At 45.8% G+C, this 26177-nt stretch overlaps 1 protein-coding gene across 1 annotated transcript in view; it reads left to right on the forward strand.

The window, feature by feature from the left end:
- GPATCH1 (G-patch domain containing 1) overlaps window positions 1-26177 on the forward strand; it is a 41555-nt gene that overhangs the window by 13350 nt on the left and 2028 nt on the right. The window contains exons 8-19 of the mRNA XM_077754647.1: window positions 788-935; window positions 4965-5044; window positions 8606-8810; window positions 10542-10838; window positions 12021-12199; window positions 12706-12833; window positions 13497-13633; window positions 13968-14134; window positions 17611-17827; window positions 19079-19186; window positions 21487-21584; window positions 23298-23446. Of these exons, the coding sequence (XP_077610773.1) occupies window positions 788-935; window positions 4965-5044; window positions 8606-8810; window positions 10542-10838; window positions 12021-12199; window positions 12706-12833; window positions 13497-13633; window positions 13968-14134; window positions 17611-17827; window positions 19079-19186; window positions 21487-21584; window positions 23298-23446 (1913 nt within the window). The remainder of the gene's footprint in view (window positions 1-787; window positions 936-4964; window positions 5045-8605; window positions 8811-10541; window positions 10839-12020; window positions 12200-12705; window positions 12834-13496; window positions 13634-13967; window positions 14135-17610; window positions 17828-19078; window positions 19187-21486; window positions 21585-23297; window positions 23447-26177) is intronic.

Genomic DNA, 26177 nt, shown 5'->3' on the forward strand with positions numbered 1-26177 from the left:
TGACTAGGTGAAGACTTTGAAGTGGTTATGTTTTCCTTACAGCCTTTTCTGAACACACTTCAAGCACACCTTCCTGATTTTAATATGTGCTACTGGGATCCTGTGACCTAATGTTCTTTTTTTTTTTTTAAGTTTATTTTTGAGAGAGAGAGAGAGAGAGAGAGAAATGGAGCATGTGCAGAGGGGAGGGGCAGAGAGAGAGAGACACATACACACACAGAATCTGAAGCAGGCTCCAAGCTCCCAGCTGTCAGCACAGAGCCTGAGATCATGACCTAAGCTGAAATTAAGAGTCAGACGCTCAACCAATAGCCATTCAGGCATTCCTCCCAATTTCTTAAAAAAAAGTGATACTCATTAGAGGCCATGTCCACAAAGACTAGGGGTTCTTACTATAGCTGTTTCAGTAGTGGTGCCTTCAGATCCTGGTCACCAGCACTGGCCCCAGGCCACATCGGCCAGAAGATGAATATTCTGTCTTTCTCTTTTTGGAGGCGCTGTTCTCCTCCCGCACTGCTGCCGGGTGTGTTCTCCGAGCCTTCCTGTGCTAGGCCCCAGACCCATAGCTGCTGCTGGGCCCAGAGGACAGCCCAGCACTGGAGGGACAGAATTCGCTTCCGGTCACTGTTTCCAGGAGGATTTGAACCTGGCCTCCCGCCTCCCTTGCCTCTTGGTGATCTTACAGTGCTAATGTGGTCTGTCCCGCCGCATCCTTAAAGTAGCTTTATTCTTCAGGGGAGACACATCCTAAAACCTGTAACTGCTGTTTGAAACCTTGTTTTTGAAGGCTTTTGGTGTTGGTGCCCTGGAAGAGGAGGATGATGACATCTATGCCACAGAAACTTTATCCAAATATGACACCATTCTGAAGGATGAGGAGCCTGGAGATGGACTCTATGGCTGGACAGCACCCAGGCAGTATAAAAGTCAGAAAGGTAATTCCATAGACGCACAGCCAGTGGTCGGACCAAATGTCAGGGCTTCAGGAAGAAGGGACTGCAGAATTGATACTGCAGTGTCAGCCTCCATGGAGCTGGGGCGCGGTGGTCAAAGATGCAGGGTGAGAAACGAAGTGGAGAGAAGAGAGCCCCCATGTGGGGAGTAAGATAGAAGGTAGCTGTAGACCGGGTCAGAGCCAAAGCCAGCTGTCAAGACAAGGCCAAGGTGGGGAGGAGGAAGAGGTCTGGATTCAGGGAGGGAGCGAGTATGTGGACAGGTGCTTGTGCTGCCGGTCAGAGGTGGCACCGGGTCAGGGGGAAGCCCAAGGAACAGCTGGCCAACGGAGGCCAATGCAGGCAGCAGATCAGAAGGCCCGGTGGGGACCTTCAGGTGCGGGACCTTCCGGTGCGGGACCTTCAGCAAGAGGGAGCTTGGCCCTGGGACCCAGCCTGTCTCCTCAGTTGAGTCCCTGGCTCTTGGGAGGCTCTTGTTGGGCTAGGAGTTGGACATGTCTTAACTTAAATTTCAAGTCAGGGTCTGTAGTGACTCAGATCCTATGGTTCTCTTTTATTTTATTTTTTGAGAGAGAGAGAGAAAGAGAGGGAAAAGTGGGGCTCACCCAGGGCTCGTGTTTTACCTGAAGTGGGGCTCATGCTCACTTGAAATGGGGCTTGAGCTCACCTGACGTGGGACCTGAAGTCACGAACTGTGAGATCTATGAGATCGTGACATGAGCCAAAGTCAGATGCTTAACAACTGAGCCACCCAGGCGCCCTCAGATCCTGTGGTTCTAGGTAGTATTTCAGTTTTTCTTTCCAGAAAAGGTGTGTCTGGAGGAGACAGTTTGGAGCAAGTGTTAGTAGTGTGTGATTTGGAATCATCTGACTGGATTTGGATCACAGCTGTCTACTGCCCAGTGGTGGGACATTGGGCAAGACTTGTCACCTCTCTGGGCATCATTTGTAAAGTGAGGATCAGATCTAGCCTGAGGGTCATTGTGAGGATTAAGTGGCATCACACAGTGTTTGGCATGGTACCTGCCCGAAGACTGAATAAATAGTACCTACTGTTCTCTGGTTATAGTTATGAAGTAATACTTCATTCACCTAAATGAAGTAAGGGGGTGATTGCTGAGGTAAAACAGCCTGCAGAGACATTTTAGCTGTCATCAGATGAAATTTGATCTAAAGCTTATAAAATACAGCTGAAACATACCTGTTGAAATCTAATCAGTCCGAGTATAACTTCCCTAAAGAATGCCTATTTGGCATTTCTGGAAGAAAAAGAGCAGGTGAAAACAGTTTTGAGAGGTGGGTAGCTTAATGGCTGTGAACACCAATTCTGAAGACAGGCTGCCTGGGTTCTGGTCCCAGTTCTCCCCATTTAGCAGCTGCGGCCTCGGGCATCCTTGCCTGGACAGTGGGCATGGCCATGGCATATCCAAGGAGATTTTAATGTACACAAAGGGCTTGAGACCTGCTTGGCATGGAGCACGCACTAAGTGTCGGTGGCTTCTGTCATTGTCACCAAAAAAAGGATCTAGGGTTTTACACAAGATGCTGGAAGAGGGTACACCCAAATGTTAGTTGATGTCACCTCTTCCTTTTGGTTACCTAGTTTTCAAATCTACTAGGACTATGCATTATTTTTGTAACTTAAAAAGATGTATATTAATATGTTATATTAATATTACAGATCACGTTAACATGCTATTGATTATATTGATTATGTCAATACATTGACACAATACTATATGATTAATATTATCAGTATATTAATTATATAAGAATTACTCATCTATAATACATATACTTATTTAGATCTGTTTCCTTGGTCAAATCTTTGGCTTTTCCTTTATTTATTTAAAAAACATTTTTTAAAAATATTTATTGATTTTTGAGACAGAGAGAGACAGAGTACGAGTGGGGAAGGGGCAGTGAGAGAGAGAGACACACACAGAATCCGAAGCAGGCTCCAGGCTCTGAGTTGACAGCACAGAGCCCGATGCGGGGCTCAAACTCACAGACTGTGAGATCATGACCTGAGCTGAAGTCAGACACTTAACCAACTGAGCCACTCAAGGCCCCCTGGCTTTTCCTTTATACAACACCTTTGTGCTAATTGAATCCCACCCTTCCCCACATCAAGCCTGAGCTGGTGACTTTCCCTGACAACTCCCCCCCATACTCTCCTCCCCCCTCTCTGCTGTGGCCTCCTCATCTCACCCACCCCTGGGCACAACTTCTATAGATTTGACTGTAAGGTTTTTCACTGAGTGAATCTAAATTTAGTCAGTCTTAATGGTTGATTTTTTAATTATTCTTTTTTTCCCATGATCCATACAGCATTAATAAATAATATGTGGCTCTGTCTTTATCCATATTTTTTTTTATTTCTTCAGAATAAATTCATAGAAGTAAAATTGCTGGGCTTTAAATGAATACAAAATGCCAAGAGTATGAAAGGTGTTTTTTGTTTATTTTAATTTAATTTTAATTCCAGTGTGGTTAATATACAGTGTTATATTAGTTTCAGGTATAGAATATAGTGATTCCACACTTCCATACAACAGCGGGCACTCATCCTGACAGGCGCACTCCTTAATCCTCATCCCCTATTTCACCCATCCATCACCCACCTCCAGTCTGGTAACCATCAGTTTCTTCTCTGTAACTAAGAATCTGTTTTCTTTGTCTCTCTCTCTCTCTCTTTTTCTCCTTTGTTCACTTGTTTTGTTTCTTAAATTCCAACATATGTGTGAAATCATATGGTATTTGTCTTTCTCTGACAGTTCACTTAGCATAATACTCACTAGCTCCATCCATGTTTTTGCAAATGACAAGATTTCATTTTAAAAACTTTTTTTAACATTTTGTTTTTGAGAGAGAGAGAGAGAGAGACAGAGGGTGATGGGGTTGGGGCAGAGAAAGATGGAGACAGAATCTGAAGCAGACTCCAGGCTCTGAACTGTCCCCACAGACCTGACAAGGGGCTCGAACACACAAACTATGATCATGACCCGAGCTGAAGTCGGATGACCATCCGACTGAGCCACCCAGGCACCCCAAGATTTCATTTGTTTTTATGGCTGAGTAATATTCCATTGTATGTATATACTGCGTCTTCTTTATCCACTCATCTATCCATGGACACTTGGGCCGCTTCCAGAATTTGGCTATTGTGACTAGGGTGCTAAGAGTGTGAAAGCTAATCTCAAATTACCCCATAGAATTTTAGGTCATGCACCAGGAGCTTTCGGCTACAGAAAATGCATCTTGTGTATATGGATTTTCACCACAACTACTATGCCCAGGAAATCCTTGAGAATCACAGAGCCCCTGTCCGTGGGGTTGCCTCTACAGCCAGTGGCCAGTCCCTGGCTCCGAGTCAGAGGGAATTGGTCATTCTGTTTCCTGAGTGATCTTTAGGGATCTTTATCTCTTCTTAGAATTTCGTTTGAGAAAAAGACAAAAGTACCTTTTAATTTGGACCGAGCTTAGATTACAGGCTGGCCTGTTTGTATTGTCTTCTGTGCCTTATTTGGGTAGTTGCTAAGGAAATTGGGGAGTAGTCTCCCTCTGGGTCTTCACCTGGTTTTAGAAATAACTCTCTTATGGTTAGGATTTTATTTTTATCCATACTTGTGCTCTTGATGTGTTTTCTTGAGATCTTTTACTCCACAGAGTATATTCTTTGGTACACCTTACCTTAGGTCCCCTAAACTAGGCCGTTTCTAAAAGCAATGTTGAGGTACTTGTATTGGAGAGCTGTTGCCTCACATCCGGGGCAGCCTAATCTGCTGAAGGTGCCACAGGCCTGGTTGCCAGTCAACGAGTCAACAGAGGTGTGATGGCTTTACGTGCCATTCTTCCCTCCCCTTGACTGCTATCTCTGCGAGATACCATGTATGACTTGTAGTATTTATATTCTGGGAGATAAAAAAAAAAAACACAAAAAAACTGACATCTTTTGTCTTATTCTAATCTTCCCTGCTTCTGGAATTAATCAATGATATCACTTTGTAGAATCAGAGAAAGATCTTCGATACGTTGGCAAAATTTTGGATGGATTTTCCTTGGCTTCTAAACCTTTATCTTCTAAAAAGGTAAGGAAAAAATTTATTTACGTATTTATTTTACTGCTCTAGAGCTTAAAATATTTGCTGCTGTGTAACCTATTATATTAACAATTGAAAAGTAAGTAAATTCCGTTTTCAAAAAGCAACAGTGTAATCACTACTGATTGTCCCCGAGAACATATTCTGCATTAGAAATGTCAGTCAGTAATCACATTGTATGCAAAATATCTAACTGATAATTTTTTATTTAGTTTTTAAATTGCTAATCTTTAAAAATCTTTTTTTAATGTTTCTTTTTGAGAGAGAGAGAGAGAGGCAGAGTGTGAATGGGGGAGGGCCATAAAGAGAGGGAGACAGAATCTGAGGCAGGCTCCAGGCTCTGAGCTGTCAGCACAGAGCCCTATGCATGACTCGAACCCATAAACCGTGAGATCATGACCTGAGCCGAAGTCAAACGCTTAACCAACTGAACCATCCAGGCACCCCTAAATTGCTAATCTTTTTGCTGGCGAGGATGTGGAGAAACGGGCACCCTCCTACACTGTTGGTGGGAATGTAAACTGGTACAGCCCCTCTGGAAAACAGTGTGGAGGTTCCTCAGGAAACTAACAATAGAACTCCCCTATGACCCAGCAATAGCACTGCTAGGAATTTACCCAAGGGATACAGAAATGCTGATGCATAGGAGCACATGTACCCCAATGTTCATAGCAGCACTCTCCACAATAGCTAAAACATGGAAAGAGCCTAAGTGTCCATCAACAGATGAATGGATCAAGAAGATGTGGTTTATCTATACCATGGAATACTACATGGCAATGAGAAACAATGAAATCTGGCCATGTGTAGCAACATGGATGGACCTTGAGGGTGTTATGCTGAGTGAAATAAGTCAGGCAGAGAAGGACAAATATCATATGTTTGCACGTATAGGAGGATTAGGAGGAACTTGACGGAGGAACAAGGGGGAGAAGAAGGGCGGAAATGGTGGGGGAAAGGGAGAGAGGCAAACCATGAGAGACTCTTGAATGCTGACAAAAACTGAGGACTGATGGATGTGGGGGGGAGGGGGGATGGGCATGGAGGAGGGCACTTTGGGGATGAGCACTGAGTGTTATGTGGAAACTAATTTGACAATAAACTATTTGTAAAAAAAAAAAAAAATTAAAAAAAAATTTGCTAATCTTTTAAATCCAAGTTTTAAGTAAGTGCTTATTTCCATTAAAAAAAAAGAATTATATTAGACACTGGTGGGAAAACGGAATTGGTACAATTCCAAGGGCAATGTAACTTAAGGAAAAGTAGAAAATTTTATGAAGTCATAAAAGCCCCATTCCTGCCGCCTCCTGAACGCTGTGAAGAGTGTTAGCTGGTGTGGGCAGGGTTCCTCAGACTCCTTGTGTGGCCAAGCAGAAGGGAGAGAGGCTGTGTGCATGCAGGTCAGGTCCCAGGGAGAACTCGGCATGCCTTTCCAGATAGTCTTGTTTTTTGTGAGCTCATTGTGCAGCTTAGGCCAAGTGGTAATTTGTCTCTGACCCCCGTCGGAGCCACGTGCTCACAGGCAGGCGTTCACTGGGTGACGGTGCTGGTAGCTCAGGTAAGGCTCCTGGCCGTCACCTTGTTGGTGTTCCTTTTTTAGATTGCCCCATACTTTCATTTGCTCTTTGTTTTTGTATGTGGCAAACATCTGTTAAGTTCCTCTGTGGCTTGGCCTGTGCTTCTACAGAACAAGGAAAGCCAGGGGCAGTGCTGCCTAAAAAAACCACATTCAGTGTTACAGCAGCTTTGATTTGTTTAGTCTTGAAAATGTGTTGTCACGGCAAGCAGAATATATTCAGGCCAGCTCTGGGCACATGGTAAACTGATACTATTCCCAGAAATGTCAAGTAACGGCAAAGGACAATGCTAGTTTTTTACGTGTATGAGAGCATAAGAAAGGCTGAGACCTACTTGCTTGACTCAGGGCTCAAGGACTCACTTCCTCTAGGACTGAGTCCTGGCCTCCAAGCTCAGCCTCATAAGTGCAGATTCACCGCAGGGGGCAGAGGGCTGTACTTGGGGAGACAGGCGTCGATTGGGGGGCCGGGGCGGGGTTCCTGAGGTGCAGCTTCCTGCAGTAGTGCTCCGGGTAGGAGCAGCTTAGAGAAGAGAGAAGGGCTGTGTTCACCCAGCCTCTCACAGGCAAGTTTTCTACATATGGCACCTGAACCCAGCCTCTTTATCCAGAGGCCAAACAGAACAGTGACTTAGAGGAAGTGGAAGGCTTTGAATCCAGCAGAGGCTATTGGTGAGAGTCATGGCTACGCAGCCCCTCGCCTTGCTGCCCCACTCCTCTGGATTTGTGTCACAGCCACATAAGCGTGCTTACTGGGTGGTCTGGGAATCCGTATGTTCAGAGAAGACGGTCAGGCTAAGACGACAAACAGTGACATGTCCTGGCAGTGACACTAGCACTGTTGAGCAGACTGTCACTGTGCCAGGTGCTTACCCAGGCTGTGCAGTCCAGCCACTCGGGTTGCTGGGGAGACCCTGCCTGGCGCCAGCTCTGTGGGGTGGGATGTGGGCGTCGCTGTCGTCAAACCCTCTGTGGGCCCCAGAACCGCAGCCGGAGAGCGTTCGGTGCTTCCCGGGTTACAGGGCTCAGGGTTTCAAGTAGTGGAAAAATCTAGAAAATGGCTTAAATAAACTGTCCATAAATACATGCTTGTTAGACTCAGGGCAAGGGAGACTGCTTAGCGCAGTAATTTAAAAGTGCCTTCTAGGGGCACCTGGGTGGCTTAGTCGGTTGAGCGTCCGACCTTCGCTTAGGTCATGATCTCGCGGTTTGTGGGTTCGAGCCCCGCGTCGGGCTCTGTGCTGACTGCCAGCTCAGAGTCTGGAGCCTGTTTCAGAGTCTGTGACTCCCTCTCTCTCTGACCCTCCCCTGCTCACGCTGTCTCTCTCTCTCTCTCTCTCCTAGAAATAAATAAAACATTTAAAAAAAAAATTTTAAAAAAAGTGCCTTCTACCTTCTTTCAGTGTATCTGTTCTGTCATCATCAATGCCTGAATTTCTCAAATACATTTCAATTTCAGTTTAGTCAGCTTTTGAATTAAAAATACTTCACATCAAAAATACAAGTCCCGAAGCTCTAATTTAGAATGGAAACGTAGCCAGAAAAATAATTCTGAATTGAAAAATAACTTATTTAAAGTAATTATATCTTTTCTAAGCCTCGGATCATGACTTTTTGAAGTTTTCTGATTTACAGTCGTCCGGTTCTGCATGTGGCTGATACACTGAATTACCTACTGTCATCTTTCCTATCACATAACACACACACATTGGCATCTCTCTGCAGAAGTGGACGGGGGAACATTAAAAATGTGTGGCCATTAGAACAGTGCGGTCCCGGTGACCACCCAGACCCAGAATGGATGTTGGCTGGACACCTGGAGAGGCTGTTCCCAGTGCGGCCCGCCTGCTGGAGGTGGGCCTGGCAAGGGCAGGGTTGACAACACTCACGGGTTACGGGTTCCCTTGGGTAAGTCAAACGTGGTCGTCTTACAGCCCGTCTTTTCTGAGTTTTGTGTTTTGTTTTGTTTTAAGACTTACCCACCACCTGAATTGCCAAGAGACTATCGACCGGTACATTATTTCAGACCTGTGGTAGCCGCAACCTCAGAGAACACTCACTTAGTCCACGTATTGTCAGAGTCAGCTGGAAAGCCAATGCCTGACCCAGGGACACACAGTAGACACCAGCTGAATGCCTCCAAGCGGGCGGAGTTGCTGGGAGAAACACCCATTCAAGGTATGCGCCACAGAGATTAAGAGCATTACGTTGATAATAATTGGGCTTATCAAAATCAAAATGGAAAGTCGTTTTCCCAGTGACACTTTGTACATGTTTTAGTATCTCCGCGCTGTGAGAACCAAACTGGTCACTGTGAGTGGCACACACAGCAGCGTGCGTATCCTTTACTTCTTAACACTTGTTTGCTAACATAAGTTTGGGTCGTGCTGTTGAAATCACAGCCCTTGTCTTAAGCTCAGCAGTTTTCAGACTTGTAATAATTGTCCAGGAATGTGGTGCAGACCAGGGACGCGGGTGCCCTCACTGTCCCTGCACAGCCTGGGAACGTGTGATTTTTTTCTCAGGGGAAAGGGGACCGTAGCTCTTTCCCGAAAGCCTACAAGGAATGAGCGCATCTGAAAGTGTGGACAAGTGTGGAGAATGCCCTCTAGGTTGGTGCAGAAAGACCCACTGTGAGAGGTGAACTTGGACTTGCCATTCGGGAGCCTAATAGGTATCTCAAATACAGTAGACCAGAGCAGAAGTCTCGGTTCCCCACTTCCTCTTCCAGGCTCTTCCCCTTGCCGGTGAAGGATGCCACCAGTGACCCACTGCTTAGACCAGAACGTAGGAATCCTGACCCCTACCCACCCAAGGCCATCGGCAGCTCCTTTCAGCCCTGCCCCCAGCACGCTGGTGACGCCATCACGTCCTTGCACTTGGGCTGTTTCCGGCCTGGAGTGAGCGCCCTCCCTCTCTGGCCCAGGCTATTGCTGAGCCTCATTATCAGCCTCCTATTCCTGCCCTCCCCTCTGCAGTCCCTTCCCCTCAGCAGCAGCTGGACGAACTGAATGATATCACTGCCCCTATTTAAACGCTCCAGTCCTTGTCACACTGAAGACAAATGCAGACTCCCCACCAGGCTACGGGACCCGGCCCTGTCTGCTTTTCCGGCCGTGTCTTATCCATTCTCCCTTAACCCCCCGAGGTCTAACCCCATGATCCTGCTTCCTGCCCTCTGACCCTGCCCGCCATGACGTGCCACATCAGGGCCTTGAGGTTCACCATCTCCTTTGCCTCCGCTTTTCCTTCCTGCTTCGGCTCATCCTTTTACTTAACTCACCACAAATATTATCTCTTTGGAGGCACCTTCTGGGCTTCTCCTGCCCCCCCCACCCCCCCCACGCACTGGTGATTCCCTGTGCTCCCTCCCAGCCCTCACCTCTAGGTCTCCCTCAGTCACGTCACCCTGTTTCCTTCATGGTCTTCCTCTCGTAGCATCCTCTGGTGTTGTTGACTTTGGGTTTCTCTGGTGCCCACGTCCCCAGCTAGGAGAGCGGGACTCTGTCTGCAGTGTCCTCCTGGCCCAGGACAGCGCGCAGTGGGTGCTGTGACAGGAGTGCGTGCCAAACGGGCAGCTGTCTCTGACCCGGGGCTTGTGCTGGGCGGGACCGTGGAGGTGGCGGCCACCTCTCAGGCTGGAGGTCCGGAGCCCAGGACGTCAGCTAGGACCACTCACTCACCCAATAAACATCCAAGTATTGACCTCGATTTCTGGCAGCCGTAAAAGAGGAGGCGTGCTATTCTCCCTGTCTGGTTCCCGGGGATGATATGGGTGCTGATGGCAAACTAAACGAAGATACTCCTATTACGTACGTTCATGATATTGAACGTGTAGGTACCACAGAAACGTCAAAATGGTTGTCTTTGGTAACCCTTCAGCTCTTCCATATTATTGTTTTCATTTAGGTTCATCTACTTCAGTGTTAGAGTTTCTGTCCCAAAAGGATAAAGAGAGAATCAAAGAAATGAAGCAAGCAACTGACCTGAAAGCAGCTCAACTCAAGGCCAGGAGTCTGGCCCAGAAGGCCTCAAGCAGCCGACCCCAGTTCTCCTCTCCGGACGCTGGGCCCAGTTCGTGGCACGTGGCATTGAGTGGCGGGACAGCGGCCACCAGAGCCAGCAGCTTCAAACCTTTTGCAAAAGATCCAGAAAAGCAAAAACGATATGAAGAGTTTTTAGTAAATATGAAACGGGGTCAGAAAGGTGGGTGCTAGGCCTGGGTCTCCCACCTCTCGGCCAGCGGAAGCCATCTTGCTGTTCTGGCCTGTGTCCCAGATGGAAAAGTCGAAGTGCCCCCCTCCGCCAGGGTTCTGCTTTGTCCTGCTGCACACAGTGCAAAGATTTCAGGCCCTGGCTCTTGACCTTAGAAAGTAGGAACAAGTAGCTTGTGTTTCTCTATTTCTCAGGCCCCAAAGATAGCTGTTAAAGTCTGGAACACGGCTTGGCAGTGGCTAGTGCTAAACCACAGACCATTTGTTGTGTGCACATGCCTGCCTTCCGTGGGTGCTGCATTTCACACCAAGAGAACAGTGTCATCTCCCACTTGGTCTTAAAATCATAATTGTCCAGCCCTAAGTCACAGTCTAAAGTTTGATTTAAAAACAGGGTTGGCTGTCGAACCATTACAAGGGGGAGAAAAATCACCTTGTGATCTACGGACTAGATATGGGCAGACCGAGGAGAGGGATTGCTGTCATTCACAGGAGTTCGCGTGAGCATCATCAGCAAATCCGAGGTCTCGGTTTTTGAAAGCAGATCTTGGCCAACTGTATCTTCAATCCCTACTAAGAACCCACCCCCGGTGTTTATTTGTTAAATTAAAAAAACCCAAAAGTTAGGAAAAGGAGTATTTTTCTGCCAAAGTTTAGGAATATAGTTTGGATGAACTTATCACTATCTGGGAGTGGTAGCAAGTTCCTAGCTTCAAAGATTTATTTTGTTTTGTTTTGAGAGAGAGAGGGAGATGGCTCAAGTGAGTGAGGGCAGAGAGAGAGAGGGAAAGAGAGAGAGAATAGTGGAGTTCACCTAAAGCAGGGCCTGAGCTCACCTGATGTGGGACCCAACTCAACGAACCTCGAGATCATGGCCTGAGTCGAAGTCAGATGCTTGACTGACTGAGCCACCAAGGATTTATCTAACTGAGCATGAGTCCCCAAATGTTTTTCTCTGTTCTTTGCGGTAGACAGAATCCAATAAAAGCATCATGTTGAGGGGGAGCGCGATATAACCTGACAGGTACTCCCCACCATGCTCTTACAAACTGGGGTGCGGGTTTGTGTCCCCTCGGGTGAAATCTACGGAGATACAGGGGAACCCACTGGATGTTCCCCTCGAAGCCGTATGTTTTCCTAAGAGTGAAGCAGGTTCTTGCTCCTTGTCCCCTAGATGCCCTGGAGCGTTGCCTGGACCCCAGCATGACAGAATGGGAGCGAGGCCGCGAGCGGGATGAGTTTGCTCGGGCCGCCCTGCTGTACGTGTCTTCCCATTCAACCTTGTCCTCCAGGTTCACGCACGCCAAGGAGGAGGACGAGTCAGATCAAGTGGAAGTCCCTCGAGACCAAGAGGTCTGTCACCATCTCCTCCCTCCCTGATGGATTTTATTTTATTATTATTTTTTAAATGTTTTATTTATTTCTGAGAGAGAGAGAGACAGCATGAGCAGGGGAGGGTCAGAGAGAGAGGGAGATATAGAATCTGAAACAGGCTCCAGGCTCTGAGCTGGCTGTCAGCACAGAGCCTGACACGGGGCTCGAACCCATGAGCCATGAGATCATGACCTGAGCCGAAGTTGGACGCTTAACCGACTGAGCCACCCAGGCGCCCCCTCCCTGATGGATTTTAAATTTAAAACAACTATTTTAGATCCCTCAGTGGAATGATCAAAATATACACGGCATTAGAGAATAAGAAAGGATTTTACGCCTTTAACTTCCAATATAGTTTAGCATAAATGGTGCAGCGTAAGTGCCGTCATGGAAACTTGGAAGGTTGCTTGAAAACTTTTCAGTGAAAGAGCAGTCAGGTCGGTGGTGTGAGCACTTGATGGAATGGAATAAATGTCTTTTCCCAGAATGATGTCAATGACAAGCAGTCGGCTGTGAAGATGAAGATGTTCGGGAAACTCACCAGAGACACATTTGAGTGGCATCCTGACAAACTTCTCTGTAAGAGGTTTAATGTCCCTGACCCTTATCCAGAGTAAGTTGGATAAATCTTCCTCACATCAGTACTCATTCTCCCACACTAAAGCTGACTCCCCCCAACCTACTCATATCAATTCCCTTTTTCTGGATGAATTTAATTGTAAATGCTTAGAGTTGCAAATTTTGCAGACTTAACTTCCATTAATTTCTTACTAAAAATAACCAAATAAATAAGCTAACATCCAGAAAGCAAACTTTATTCTCTATCGAAGGTATGAAACTCAGGTATGTCAAGTCGCAAAAACTTAATGCTTGTCTAGTTTGCCGCCTTTTTAATAATCACGTATAGTTTACATTTAAAATGTTAGTTTGATGCTTTCTGATTTGATTATGAACTACAAAAAAGCCCATATAGTTGAATCTGAGGTTTTGTCAGAAAATTTAAGTACATTTTTAGCAGTGGAACTTTTCCTTAATGGGAATACATTTTCAAAGTTAAACTCTAGCTCTTACTATAATAAGGAAAACCTCAGGGGCCTAACATCAGCCATTCTAAATTCTTAAACCGCTTTGAGAAACATAATCACCTTCGGGACCTCTGAATAAATAGAACAGCTAGCTGTGAAAATCACAAGATGGAAAACTTCACAAGAGTTAGATGTTGTCCTCACAGTTGTTATTTAAAATTACATGGATACATTTTCTTTTCACCCCACAGTTCCACTGTGGTTGGCTTACCAAGAGTGAAACGTGACAAATACTCAGTCTTCAACTTTCTGACACTCCCAGAGACTACTTCCTCGCCTACTGCTCAAGCAGCAAGTGAAAAAGTGCCACAGCACCACGGTCCCGACAGTGAGTGGGGCTTCCTCGGGGCCCTGTGCTGACCATGGTCTCAACCCCGATCCCATGGGAGAAGCAGAAGTAAAGTGTTCAGGGTGCACATGGTGTGAGCTCTCCGTCCATTTCGGGCATCACTCATATGAACACATTAGCTCATGTAAGAGTCCAGACGTGTAGTGGTCGGGGTTGGGGCTCTGCCTCAGCACCTGCCACGTTCTCAGCACGTGGCACCATGCCTGGTCCACAGTGGGTGTGCTGACACCCTGGAATGAATGAAAGAGCCGTAATGGGGAGCTGGCCTCTTACTTGCTAAATTCTGATATTAAGTCTATTTCCTACCTTTCAGAATCAAGAAAACCATCCAGGTGGGATACATCTAAACAAGAAAAGAAAGAAGATTCCATTAGTGAATTTTTAAGTTTGGCCAGATCAAAAGTTGGTCCACCTAAACAAGAGTCCGGCCCTTTAGTGATCAAAGAGGAAGAGCATGTGACGGAGTCGCTCTCCAATAAGGTATCTGGGGCTTCCAGGTTCTCTTTGCCAGGCTGACCTTTCTCTGTGGTGGTGCTTCGTCATCACTTGATAGGAGGGGTCTGCAAGCTCTCTGCGAAGGGCCAGATATTAACTATTTTAGGCTTGGTGGGCCATACAGTCTCTATTGCAACCACTCAACTCTGCTGTCGAATGTGAAAGAAATTACAGGCAATATGGAAAAAAATTGGATTCATCTATGTTTCAATAAAACTTTATTTACAAAGCAGACAGTGGGTTGGATTTGGCTCATAGGCTGTAGTTACCAGCACCTGCTCTACATTGCAATAGCTTGAATCATATCTTTGATCATATGAGAAAAGGTATAAACTTCTTTGCCAGGAATGGCTTTCACTTAGCATCAGCCATTGAAATAAAATTCAGTGTGTTTCTTTTTGTGGGGAATATAAAGAAAACATCCATAGGGTTTGTAAAAATTTGCTGGCCTAATAGTTAAAAGTTGAATTTGATACAAAGTTGGTTTTATTTCTTCTTTAAAAATTTTTATGTGTATTTATTTCTCTAGAAAGAAAGTATCTGAGTTTCCTTTCGGCTCAGCCCTAAGAGTTTCCTTGTTAAAAAAAAAGAAATCAGGGGCACCTGGGTGGCTCAGTCGGTTAAGCATTCGACTTTAGCTCAGGTCACGATCTCACGGTTTGTGGGTTTGAGCCCCGCATCAGGCTCTGTGCTGACAGCTCAGAGCCTGGAGCCCGCTTCAGATTCTGTGTCTCCCTCTCTCTCTGCCCCTCTCCCACTCACTCTCTGTCTCTGTCTCTCAAAATAAAGACATAAAAAAATTTTTTTTTAAATGAATCAAGTATGGACATCTTGCTGAATAGAAACGTACTTTACAGAAACTGTAAAGGAACTTACTTTCTTAGAACATGAAGGAATCTATAAGGAGGAAATAGCAGCATTACAGATCTTCAGAGAATTTGACTGTTCTGTGTTGCCTTTTTTTCTCTTTCTCTGGAATTATCAAAAAGTTGGTTTTATTTCTGATAGTGTCATTTAAAATTAGTTTTTAAATGAACATGCATTAAAATGTGCAGTTCAGTGCGTTTTCATACAGACACAGATTTGTGAAGCCACACTACAATTAGGATGCAGAATGGTACCATCACCCCAAAATCCCCTCCTGCTGTCCCTTTCCGGTTACACCCCCCCAGAAACCTGTCAACCACTGATCTCTTCTCTGTCTCTGTAGTTTTGTTCTTTTCAAAATATTACATAAATGGAATCAGACAATATACATATATAACCTTTTGAAACTCATACCTTTGAGATTCATCAGTATTGTATTATCTTTTTATTATTTAATAAGTTATTAAATATTTTTAAAAACTACTAAATAAATTATTAAATAAATATTCATAAAATTCTATTTTTTTATTTTAGAGAGAGAGGGCAAGCGGGGAGAGGGGCATAGAGAGAGACAGAGAGAGAGAACCTTAAACAAGTTCCAGGCTCAGCACAGAGCCCAACAAGGGGCTCCACCCCACAACCATGGGATCATGACATGAACTGAAGTCAAGAGTTGGATGCTCAACTGACTGAGCCACCCAGCTGCCCCCCCCTTTTTAAGTTTGTTTGTTTGTTTGTTTAGAGACTGTGAGTGGGGGAGGGGCAGAGAGAGAGAGAGCGAAGTCCAAGCAGGCTCCTCACTGTCAGCACAGAGCCCGACACAGGGCTTGAACTCACAAACCATGAGATCGTGACCTGGGCCGAAGTTGGACACTTAACCAACTGAGCCACGCAGGCACCCCATTAATTCTATTTTTTAAATGATTGCTCTATAATATACATGCTTACTTTCTCACAGTTTAATTAGCATTGATATTTTACCACCTCAGGTGGAATATAGAATCTCAATCAGTCTATAAGTCCCTTCACTCTCCGGCTTTATGATGTTGCCTTATGTATTATGTGCACACGCGCTGAAAACTTCATGAAGACAGTGTTTTAATTTTTGCTTTCACTTGTTGGACGTGTTTAAAGAAATGATGGGATGATGGTCCGTTTTATTTACTTGGATATTTACCATTGCTGTCGCACTTTCTTCCTTCCCCGAAGTGTCAGCCCGCCCTCCTATCATTTCCTCTGTCAGGGACTTTCCTTATTTAGCATTTCTTTTAGGGCAATTCCAACTCAAGAGGGCAGTTCTCTTCATTTTCCTTCATCTGCGAATGTCTGTTTTGTCTGCGTTTCTGAAGGGTGTTTCTGTCAAATATAGAATTCTGGGTCAACAGGACTTTCCTTCTTTTGACTCTTTACAAACGTTTTGTACCACTTCCCTCTGGCCTTCCTGCTTGCTGATGAGAAATGTAGTTTTTCAACTTGTTCCTCTCCTTAGGATGATGTTGTTTTTTCCTCTGGCTGCTCAAGATTTGTACTTTGCCCGTGGTTTTGCTGTTTGATTATGATGTATCTGAGTGTGGATTTCTTAGAGAGTCTTTTGTTTGGGGTTTTGCTGAGCTCCCTGAAATCTTGTCTTTCACCAGATCTGGGGCATTTTAGCCATTATTTTTTCAAATATTTTCTCTGCTCCTCACTCTCACTCCCCTCCTGTGACTCTGATGGCATAAGTGTTAGATTTTTTGATATTGGCCCACAGGCCTCTTTTCAGTCTTTTTTCTCTCTCTGTTCAAATCAGGTAATTTCTATTGATCTGTCATCAAGTTCATTGACTCTTCTGTCATGTGCGTTCTGCTGTGAGCCCGTCTAGTGAATTTCTTATTTTGGTGATTGTATTTTTCATTTCTAAAATCCTTATTTGGTTCTCCTTTATACCTTTTCTTTCTTTGCTGAGACCTTTATATCTTTCTATCTGTTTGACCTTATTCTCGGAGCTTGGTTATAATAGCTGCTTTAAAGTCTGCCACATAATTCCAGCATTTTTGTCATTTTGGGGTTAGTGTCTATTGATTGTTTTTTGCCAGTTGAGGTGTTCCTGGTTGGTTGTTTACCAAGTGATTTTGGATTGCATCCTGGACATTTTGACAGTTTGGACATTATGTAATAAGACCTTAGGTCTTGTTTAAATTCAAGGGAAAATGGTGAAGTTTTGTTTTAGCAGACAATTGACCTATTGGGTTCAGGCCCCCGCCTTCATTAATCTCTAATCTTGGACCTCTGAAGGCTTGCTAGAATCTTGAAAACAGGACAGTGGCACTGTGCTAGTTCCTGCTGCATTTTTGTGAGTCCTTTGCATTCTGATTAATGACCTGGCTCCGTGAGAGTCTGTCTACCAGTTGGCTTGTTCCGCAGTTGTTGAATCAGAAACATCACATGAATAAATGCCATGTGAGTGGTCATTGTTTAGTTAGGCCGTGTGTGGTGTGGAGACCCATGTGCCTAAGCATAAACATGAGACTGTGGATGGATGTATATTTCTAGAATGTCTGGCTCCCCTCACCTCTGCTTCTTCATTCCTGACTCTTATTTCATTGTTAATACAGAATGCAAGCAAAGGTGTGGATTCACAGACTGAAGGAGAAGGGAGCCGCCCGTCCATGGACCTATTTAAGGCCATCTTTGCCAGCTCGTCCGATGAGAAGTCCTCCTCCTCCGAGGATGAGCAGGGCGACAGCGAGGAGGATCAGGCGGGTCACAGGGAGGCTGCCTTCAGTGGCTCCCAGGAGACTGACGCGGTGGAAGCATCATCTGTGTCGTGTGGTGTGTCGCTACGTTCGATTTGGGGATCCAAAGAAGAAAATGAGGATGTCTAGAGAAACCGCTTTTTTGTTCAGTGTGCAGTTTTAACCCAGGAGAATTAGCAAGCAGTGACGTTATAACCTCGTATATTTTTCATTGTGGATTCAGATGGAACTTTCTGGTGCATTTTTTGGGATAGTGATGTTTGATAATATTGATTTTCCTACTTTTAGTTGAGAAGAATGAAAAAATCGTAGAATTTTGTTTAAAAAAAATGGTACTTTTTTGGACCCCGTTGATGTTGAGGTGCTAGGATTATTGGCAACTTTTGGCTCTGAAGTATCAGGGCATTTCCGCCCACCAGGAGCTTTGACGGGAAAGGAGGCCATTTGGCCCTTGGGTGGGAGGCTTTTCAGATGCTTGGGTGGCTGGACAGAATTATCCATCTCAGTCTTGGGGGGGGAGGGGTCTGCTGCCCCGTCAGTGGGTAGGAGACTTGGGTATAGGTTTTGAAGGCCTTGAACCAAAAAGTTACATAGAGATATAAAACACTGCTTATTCTTAGGCAGTTTGCAAATGCCTGTTTCATATTTCTGTGGGAAAAAGTAACCAACTTATTTTTTTTTAATTACAAGTGTTTTATATACTCGAACTGCAAAAGTTTACAAGAATAGAAATGTAGAAAGCCCAAGATCCTTGGAATCCCACTTCCCTGAGATAAACACTGTTAATACTTTGAGGCATATTTTCCCATACGTTTTGCATTTTTCTTTCCCCTATCTGAAAACATAGTCATCTGTTTAAAAAATGACGTTATTAATGTGAACACAGGAGTTTGTTTATATTCACTTTTCCCCCTCTTTGATCATTTACGTTGAATGAAATTAAGCTTTCTGAGCTAGGACAGTCTTAGGTCCCTGTTTGTAAGTTTTTATTCTTCTCAGACACTATCTTTCCTTGAGGACATGTTGCAACCCTTGAGGTCTCAGCAAGGTGATCTGGAGCATGTCCCTGTGGCCTAGCCACTGGCGCACTTGGTTGCAGGCGCCTCATGGAACTGACTTCACAGCTCAAATGTCCCTGAGGTTGGAGGTCAGGTTCGCATGCTACCTGCTGTATCCTCAGAGCCTGGCATGAACTAGTTAAGCAAAGTGGTGAAGAAAAGCTTACATTATCTGGTGGCAACAGGTATTAATTATTCAAAGAGATTAATATTAGTAAAATATTAATACTATTATGAATAGACGAAATTAATACCTTGCTGTTTTTCAGCTCGTGAGCCGTCAGCCCAGGAGCCCGCACCTTCTTTCCCGATACAAAAGCTGCAGATAGATGAAAGAGAAGCGTTCGGCCCCCGGCTGCCTCCCGTCTTCTGCCCCAGTGAGTTGAGAGCTCCTTGGCTCACCTGTTTGCATCGGCAGCAGCGCCTCCCCTGAGCTGTGACAGCTCTAACTAACCGTGTTACTACCTCCACCCACCTAGGCCGACACAAGGCCAACCAGATACCTACAGTTGGGGGGTTAGGGGCGCCAACACCATGCATAGCTGAAAATCTGCATATTACTTTGGACTCCCCCCAAAACTTAACAATTGATATCCTCCTGTGGCCCGGAAGCCTTACCGATAATATGATTATCGGTATGTTGATTAACGCTTATTATATATGTTAAATGTATTATATCCTGTGTTCTTACAATCAAGTAAGCTAGAGAAAAGCAAATGTCATTAAGAAGATCATAAGGAAGAGAACACACATTTCTGGTACTGCGCTGTTTTTGCTGAAAAAACAGTGGTGCATCTGCAGGGTTCAAACTTGTTCGGGGTCCACTGTACGTACATCTGTTCCTGGTTTATTTGTTCTCAGCGACATTTGGCAACTCATTACTTCCACCTGGTGCCTAAATGATAATTGTTGCTTTAAAAAAATTTTTTTAAATGTTTAATACTTATTTTTGAGACAGAGAGAAGACAGTGCATGAGCGGTGGAGGGACAGAGAGAGAGGGAGCCCCAGAATCTGAAGCAGGCTCCAGGCTCTGAGGTGTCCACACAGGGCCTGACTCAGGGCTTGAACTCAACCGCAAGATCATGACCCGAGCCGAAGTCAGACACTTAACCCACTGAGCCACCCAGGCCACCCCGATAATTGTTGCTTTACAGCCTCCAAGACCTTTAAACTCTTTTTTTTATTTTGCTTCAACTTTCAGTTATGTATTATAGAATCCTGAGTCTCTCAAATGTTGTCCCTTCTAGAAATAAAAAAGTAAAAATCTAGGACACAGAGATGGGTGAGGAATTGTAGGGAGAAGGGTATTCTGAGACTTTTTTCTACTTTAGCTGATATAGCAAATAAAGCAAAAGTAATTCAGAAGCAAACACAGTCCTTCCTCTGTCCTCAGTATCAGTCAACAACTTCCGTTCAGTGTCTTTAATTGACAGTTTGTTAAAATGTTTAGACTGGCTTATCATCCCCTTGAAGGCCAGGTTATCTGATAACCTGGCCGAGGACTATAAATGACATAATTCTGTTATCTGCTTCACAGTTTCCTATAGCACCTACGTATAAATATTGGTTTGGTTAATGAAGCCAGCCTTCAAAGAGGTGATAAATAGTGTGGTGTTTTGAAAAATTGCAATGAGTGTATTTCTTATTTGCTTTAGTTCAGATCTTCAGCTTAACCTAAGTGTATCAGAATTTAAGAGCAAAGTTATTTATTATGCCCATTTCCCAGACCATCCTTCATATCCTTGTAATAGTTAATTACTTAATTTTGTCTACAGGTTTTTGAGGGGGAATGGTTTTTCAAAAACAAGCACTTAGAAAACAAAAGTTTGGAGGAGTCAGATTTTAAAATATGCGACCAAACAATAGGACCAGTTATAGGTACCTGCTATCTGGGTTTGGAAAATATCCCTTGGAACTTTTCTTTAGGTGGAAAAAGGTGATTTTTTTTTTTTGCTGGTTTGGTTACCTGGAGGTTAATGACCTATGAAAACATTTTGGTCAGAGTTTGGAGGTGGAGAATTTAAGTGTATGCCACTTACTTGGTCCCTTTTTCATGATTGTGTACATTATGTTGTTTTGATGCTAATTTTCTAGGTTTTTTTTTTTTTTTCAACTTAGAAAACAAATTAGTAGGTAATGTGCTTTCATAAAGGGAGGATGATGTGAGAGGAGCTGACATTTACGTGCCAGATTCTAGGCTATGGGATTCATGTGCACGGTTCTATCCAATCCACTCTGTGCCGGAGAGAGCAGGGATTCTTCCCATCGCTATTCACAGATGGGGAAACTGAGGCTTGGAGAGGTTGAGCATCATGTGGAAGGTCAGGGAGAAGCTGGCAGCCAAGCTGGGGTTCAGGCTCTGGCCTGTCTCCTGAGCTGCCTGAGGATGTTACATTACAAGATCTTGTGCTTTCTCTTCCGACTTTATCTTCATCTTGACTCACCTAGCAGATACGGCTGTGGCAAGATACTGGTTGGCTCACGCAGGGCTTGTGTTGAGGTTTCTGGCAGTTTCTAAACATAGAGCCACCAGGTGACCGGTGACCTGTTTGTTTGCCAGTGAGGCAGGGCAGGAGTTCCGCCTCAATGTTAAACATTCCATCTACGTCACATTCCTAGTTCAACAATCTGGGCTTTATGTTCCCCTATAGTTCATGTGTTACATTTGTGTTTCAGATGTTCGTCAGAAACTTGAGGCACCCCAAAAAGAGAAACATAAAAAAAACAAAGAAAAACATAAGACCAAGAAAGAGCACCGGCGGAAGAAAGAGAAGGTGAGTAGTGTACGGGCGTCCTGGACAGCGTGCAGTCTCTGATGTCCCTGCTTCTGTCGTGCAGACAAGCCCCCAGGCATGACACGGGCAGCCAGGCAGGGAGAATATCTGGTGGCCAAGGTGGGGGCACAGGCCTCTCTCCATACCTCCTTCCACACAGGAGCGTGGACACTTGTGTACGCCTTCGATTTCCAGGAACTTTGTTTTTCCCTCAGGCAGAATATTTTAATTATTCAGTTGTACTTTAAAAAATTTTATTTGTGTAGGGCGCCTGGGTGGCTCAGTCGGTTAGGTGTCCAACTTCAGCTCAGGTCATGATCTTGCAGTTTGTGAGTTTGAGCCCCATGTCGGGGCTTGGAGCCTGCTTCAGATTCTGTGTCTCCCTCTCTCTCTCTCTCTGCCCCTCCCCTGCTCATGCTCTGCCTCTCTCTCTCAAAAATAAATAATAACACATTAAAAAAATTTTATTTGCGAACATGAAAAAGTAGGAGAAAAGGACATTTAAATACTTGGGAGTAATGGTTGAAGCTTAATAAAGTAGTATTCATTGGTTATTCACTCAGTATTAAATGAAGACATTATTTTGCACGGTTTTCCTCAACTGCTCTGTCGTCATTACAAATAGAGGGTTGGGTCCATAGCCTGCTGTTGGAGGTCAAGGAAATTCAGAGGAGTAGCATGTGCCTTCACGTTGACACCCCAGCCCCATCATCTGCGTGTTTTCAGTGATGGCACAGGCTTTTAATTCGGTTACTGTTAGCGTCGGGCCCGGCGTGGCCAGGGCGGTAGTGGAAGTGAGGGCAACAGCTCCATGAGTGGGGTCCTGAGAGAAAGGGTTCCTGAGCAGGGAAGATGGTGAACGCCTCTTGTGTGACAGGGAAAGACGGGTGCCGCCAGGCTTGAACACCACATCCGTTCCTCTCTCACCAGTGTGTCTGCTCTTCTCTCACTCTACCGTTTTCTTCGCCGTGCTCCTCCACGGTGCCTGCCATCCTGATGTGTAGTTTATCACACGTGCCTAACCACAGGGCCCGGTCAGGTTCCTGCGAGGTGGCAGGGGTCACCTCGGTGACATTGTGAAGTGCAGCTCACGAGCAAACGGCTGAGAAAGAACTCTTGAGACGCTTTTGGTGCAAAAGGGTGATTTTATTACAGCACGGGGAGGGGACCCGCGGGCCGAAAGAGCCGCACAGGGGTTGTGAGGAGTGACTGATGACAAAGTTTTACGTAAGTTTCTAAGGAATTTTGGAAGCGAGGCTTTCAGGACCTTGAGGGGCTAGCTGCCGTCAGGATGAGCTTACGTTTAGTCTTTAATAAAACGTAAACATGAAGGCACCAAGGTGGCCCCGACTTCCTCGAGGAAGGCCACCCTCTCTGCATGCTTCAGTCAGTGGTCCTTCAGCAGGCTGCGAGCTGCAAGGGGGGTTAATTCAAGCTGCATTTCTCTTGCCTTTGTTTCCCTCATCTATTTTGGATGAGATGGGGGCTAAGTGTCAAGGCGGCATCGGACCGCGTCTGCCTGGCTCTGTCGCTGGAGAATCCGGTCTGAGTGCATGTGCGCGCAGCCATGTGTCCCCGTCTCCCAGTGAGGTGTCTTGTCCTTGTTTCTGAATGACTTCAGCAGCCAAAGGCCTCCTTAGCCTGTCATTGTGCCCAGTCAGGGAGGGAAACAGCCATTCGTCCTCCCTTCCCCACCGCCCTTTGCTTTTCCAGAAAAAGAAACACCGGAAGCACAAACACAAAGGCAAGCAAAAGAATAAAAAGCCGGAGAAGAGCAGTAGTTCTGAGAGCACGGACAGCAGTGACAGCCCGAGTGGTGAAGAAGGGACGGCGGACCTGTCACCCCGGGAACTGCTGAGAAGGTAGGCAGTGGGGGTGGGGGGGGAGGGTTTCCAAAACCTTCCACGGCTTGTTGGCATCTCCATGTATTTGCTGAGAGGCAAACGTCAGAAATGACAGATCTGGATATTGACTAGGCTTTTTAAAATTCCATTTTGCACTTACACAAGTGATATGTGAATATATGATCGTTGTGAAGATTCACACCTTGCAGATAAAGCTTAAGGTGGCCCTTGGCCAGTTCGCCAAACCTCTTCTCTCTCCAGCAGCCCCTGCCGTCATCTTCACGGGTAACTTTCAAAACTTGTCTGTTTAGTCTCTCACACAGGGAACAGCGTGCACACATGTTTTGTTGTACACTTTTGATATAAATATAATTTTGTGTCACATAAATCTATAGAATGTGAACATTTATTTTTTTATTAAAATAATTTTTTTAATGTTTATCCATTTCCTAAGAGAGAGAGAAACAGAGTGCAAGCAGGGGAGGGGCCGAGGGAGAGGGAGACAGAGAATCCGAAGCAGCTCCAGGCTCTGAGCTGTCAGTACAGAGCCCGGGAGGGGGTTCCAACCCACTAGCTGTGAGATCATGACCGAGCCGAAATCTGATGCTCAACTGACTGAGCCCCCCAGGCGCCCCACAGAGTGTGGACACTTAGAATGAACGGGAACTGCCAGATCATCCCCAGAAGCGGCTGTGTCCGTTTAAGGTAGGAAAGCCCAGGGGCACCTGGGTGGCCCAGTCGGTTAAGCCTTGGACTCTTAGTTTCGCCTCGGGTCACGATCTCACGGTTTTGTGAGTTGGAGTCCTGTGCTGGCAGCGCGGAGCTTGCTTGGGATTCCCTGTCTCCCTGTGACTCTGCCCCTCCCCTCACGCTGTCTCTGTCTCTCTCAAAATAAACAAATAAAAAAAAAAAATAGGAAAGCACCCTGTTGTTGCATCAGTTCCAAACAGTTCAGAAATGTTTGCCCTGAGGTGGGTTTGGGTAGAGAACGGCATCTGCTCTAATCTCGGGTCCTGAACTATTCATGAGGCTGAGTGGCCTGTCCCGTGTCCCAGCCTCGGCCACGTGCTCTTCAGTGAGTGGCTTGCTCATGTTCTTTACACAGAGTTCTCTTTTCTTTTCTTTTTTTTTTTTTAATGTTTTTTATTTATTTCTGAGAGAGAGAGAGAGAGCATGTGAGCAGGGGAGGGTCAGAGAGAGAAGGAGACACAGGATCTGAAATAGACTCCAGGCTCTGAGCTGTCAGCACGGAGCCCGACTTGGGGCTCGAACCCACGAACCATGAGATCATGACCTGAGCCAAAGTCGGACGCTTAACTGACTGAGCCACCCAGACGCCCCCAGAGTTCTCTTTTCTCTTGGATTGTTTGTTTCACTTTTTCTAGCTATGATTTTTTTGATTTTTTTGTTTTTCTGTGTTACCTATCATATGGCTTTTTAAACTATCTGTCTTGTACAGAAACTCTAATTTTGGGGCACCTGGGGTGCAGACGTTTTACGTTTTTGTCTCCTAAAGGCCTTCCCTGACCCAAGAGTTTATATAAGTATATTAGCTATTCTCAGGCTTTTAGAGTTTTCTTTTTATTTAATCTGTTTGGATTTTTTTTTTTTTTTTGTGAACAGAGGAGAGTAGGCATCTGGGTTACCTTTCTCCACGTGGAGAGCTGGCTTTCTTAGTCAGGGGAGTGAACTCGCTTCGATGAAGAAGAACCCCACCTCCCGGAGGTGCCAGGGGGCATAAAGAAAACCAAGCCGGCATCCGGCCAGCCCAGTCGGTAGAGCATGTGACTGTTCATCTCAGGGTTGTGAGTTTGAGCCCCGTGTTGGGTGTAGAGATTACTTAAAATAAATATTAACCAATTAATTAAAAAAAGAAAGAAAGAAAGAAAACCAAGAAAGGTACTCAGGACCCCACTTTGTTCTGCTTCAGCAAGTGGCCCTCATAGGAGGGGCCAGGTGGGGGATGGCGCTGCCTGGATGTCACAGTCTTCACTGCCCACAGCCTGGCCCCCACGGCCAGGGGACAGGGAAGTCCGGCTGTGCACCCAGGATGAAAGGAGAGGCACAGCTGAGCCCTGGCCGTGCCAGCCCTTGCCGCTGCCCCGGCTCATTAAAGGAAGAGCAGTGTGGTCCTGTTCTCGGTCCCTGGGCCTACATGGGCCTGCCCCTCCGTTCTCTACTCTGGTTTCTTAGCCATTTGATGTTCCGCCCACCCTGCGTCAATCACTGTGGCCTTGTAGGTGTATCTTGCTGTCTGGAAACACAAGCGCCATCCCCGTGTTCATTTCCATTTACTTCTTCAGAATGGACAGCATATTCTCATGATCCAAAACTACCAAGATAAGCATTTCAGTTTAATCCCGAACCTTCTGAGGCGGCTGTGCCGGCTCACATGTCCCTCTCCCCCAGCATGCCGGCCTGACGGGGAGGTGCCCACACCCCGAGCATGGCTCATTCGTCCTCGTGCACTCCAGCGAGGCAGACGTGTGGGTCCCCTCGTCTCCCAGGTGTGACAGCCAGGCCCAGGGAGGTTAGGTCACATGGCCAGAACCACGGAGCCTCACTCTTGAGCATTTGGGGCCATCTGATGAGTCATTCCCGTGGGCATGCCCCTCAGCGCCCGTCTGGAGGGCGAGGCGGGAGGGCGGGAGCAGGCTTGCTGCGGGACACTGTGCAGCAGTCAGGAACGTGGGCAGAAAGCTATGCGCTGACTGACATCTAGAACTTACCATCAGATCAAAAGCTGTGG

The sequence above is a fragment of the Crocuta crocuta genome, unplaced genomic scaffold, assembly GCF_008692635.1.
Source record: "Crocuta crocuta isolate KB4526 unplaced genomic scaffold, BGI_CrCroc_1.0 scaffold121, whole genome shotgun sequence".
In the NCBI taxonomy this organism is placed as follows: Eukaryota; Metazoa; Chordata; class Mammalia; order Carnivora; family Hyaenidae; genus Crocuta; species Crocuta crocuta.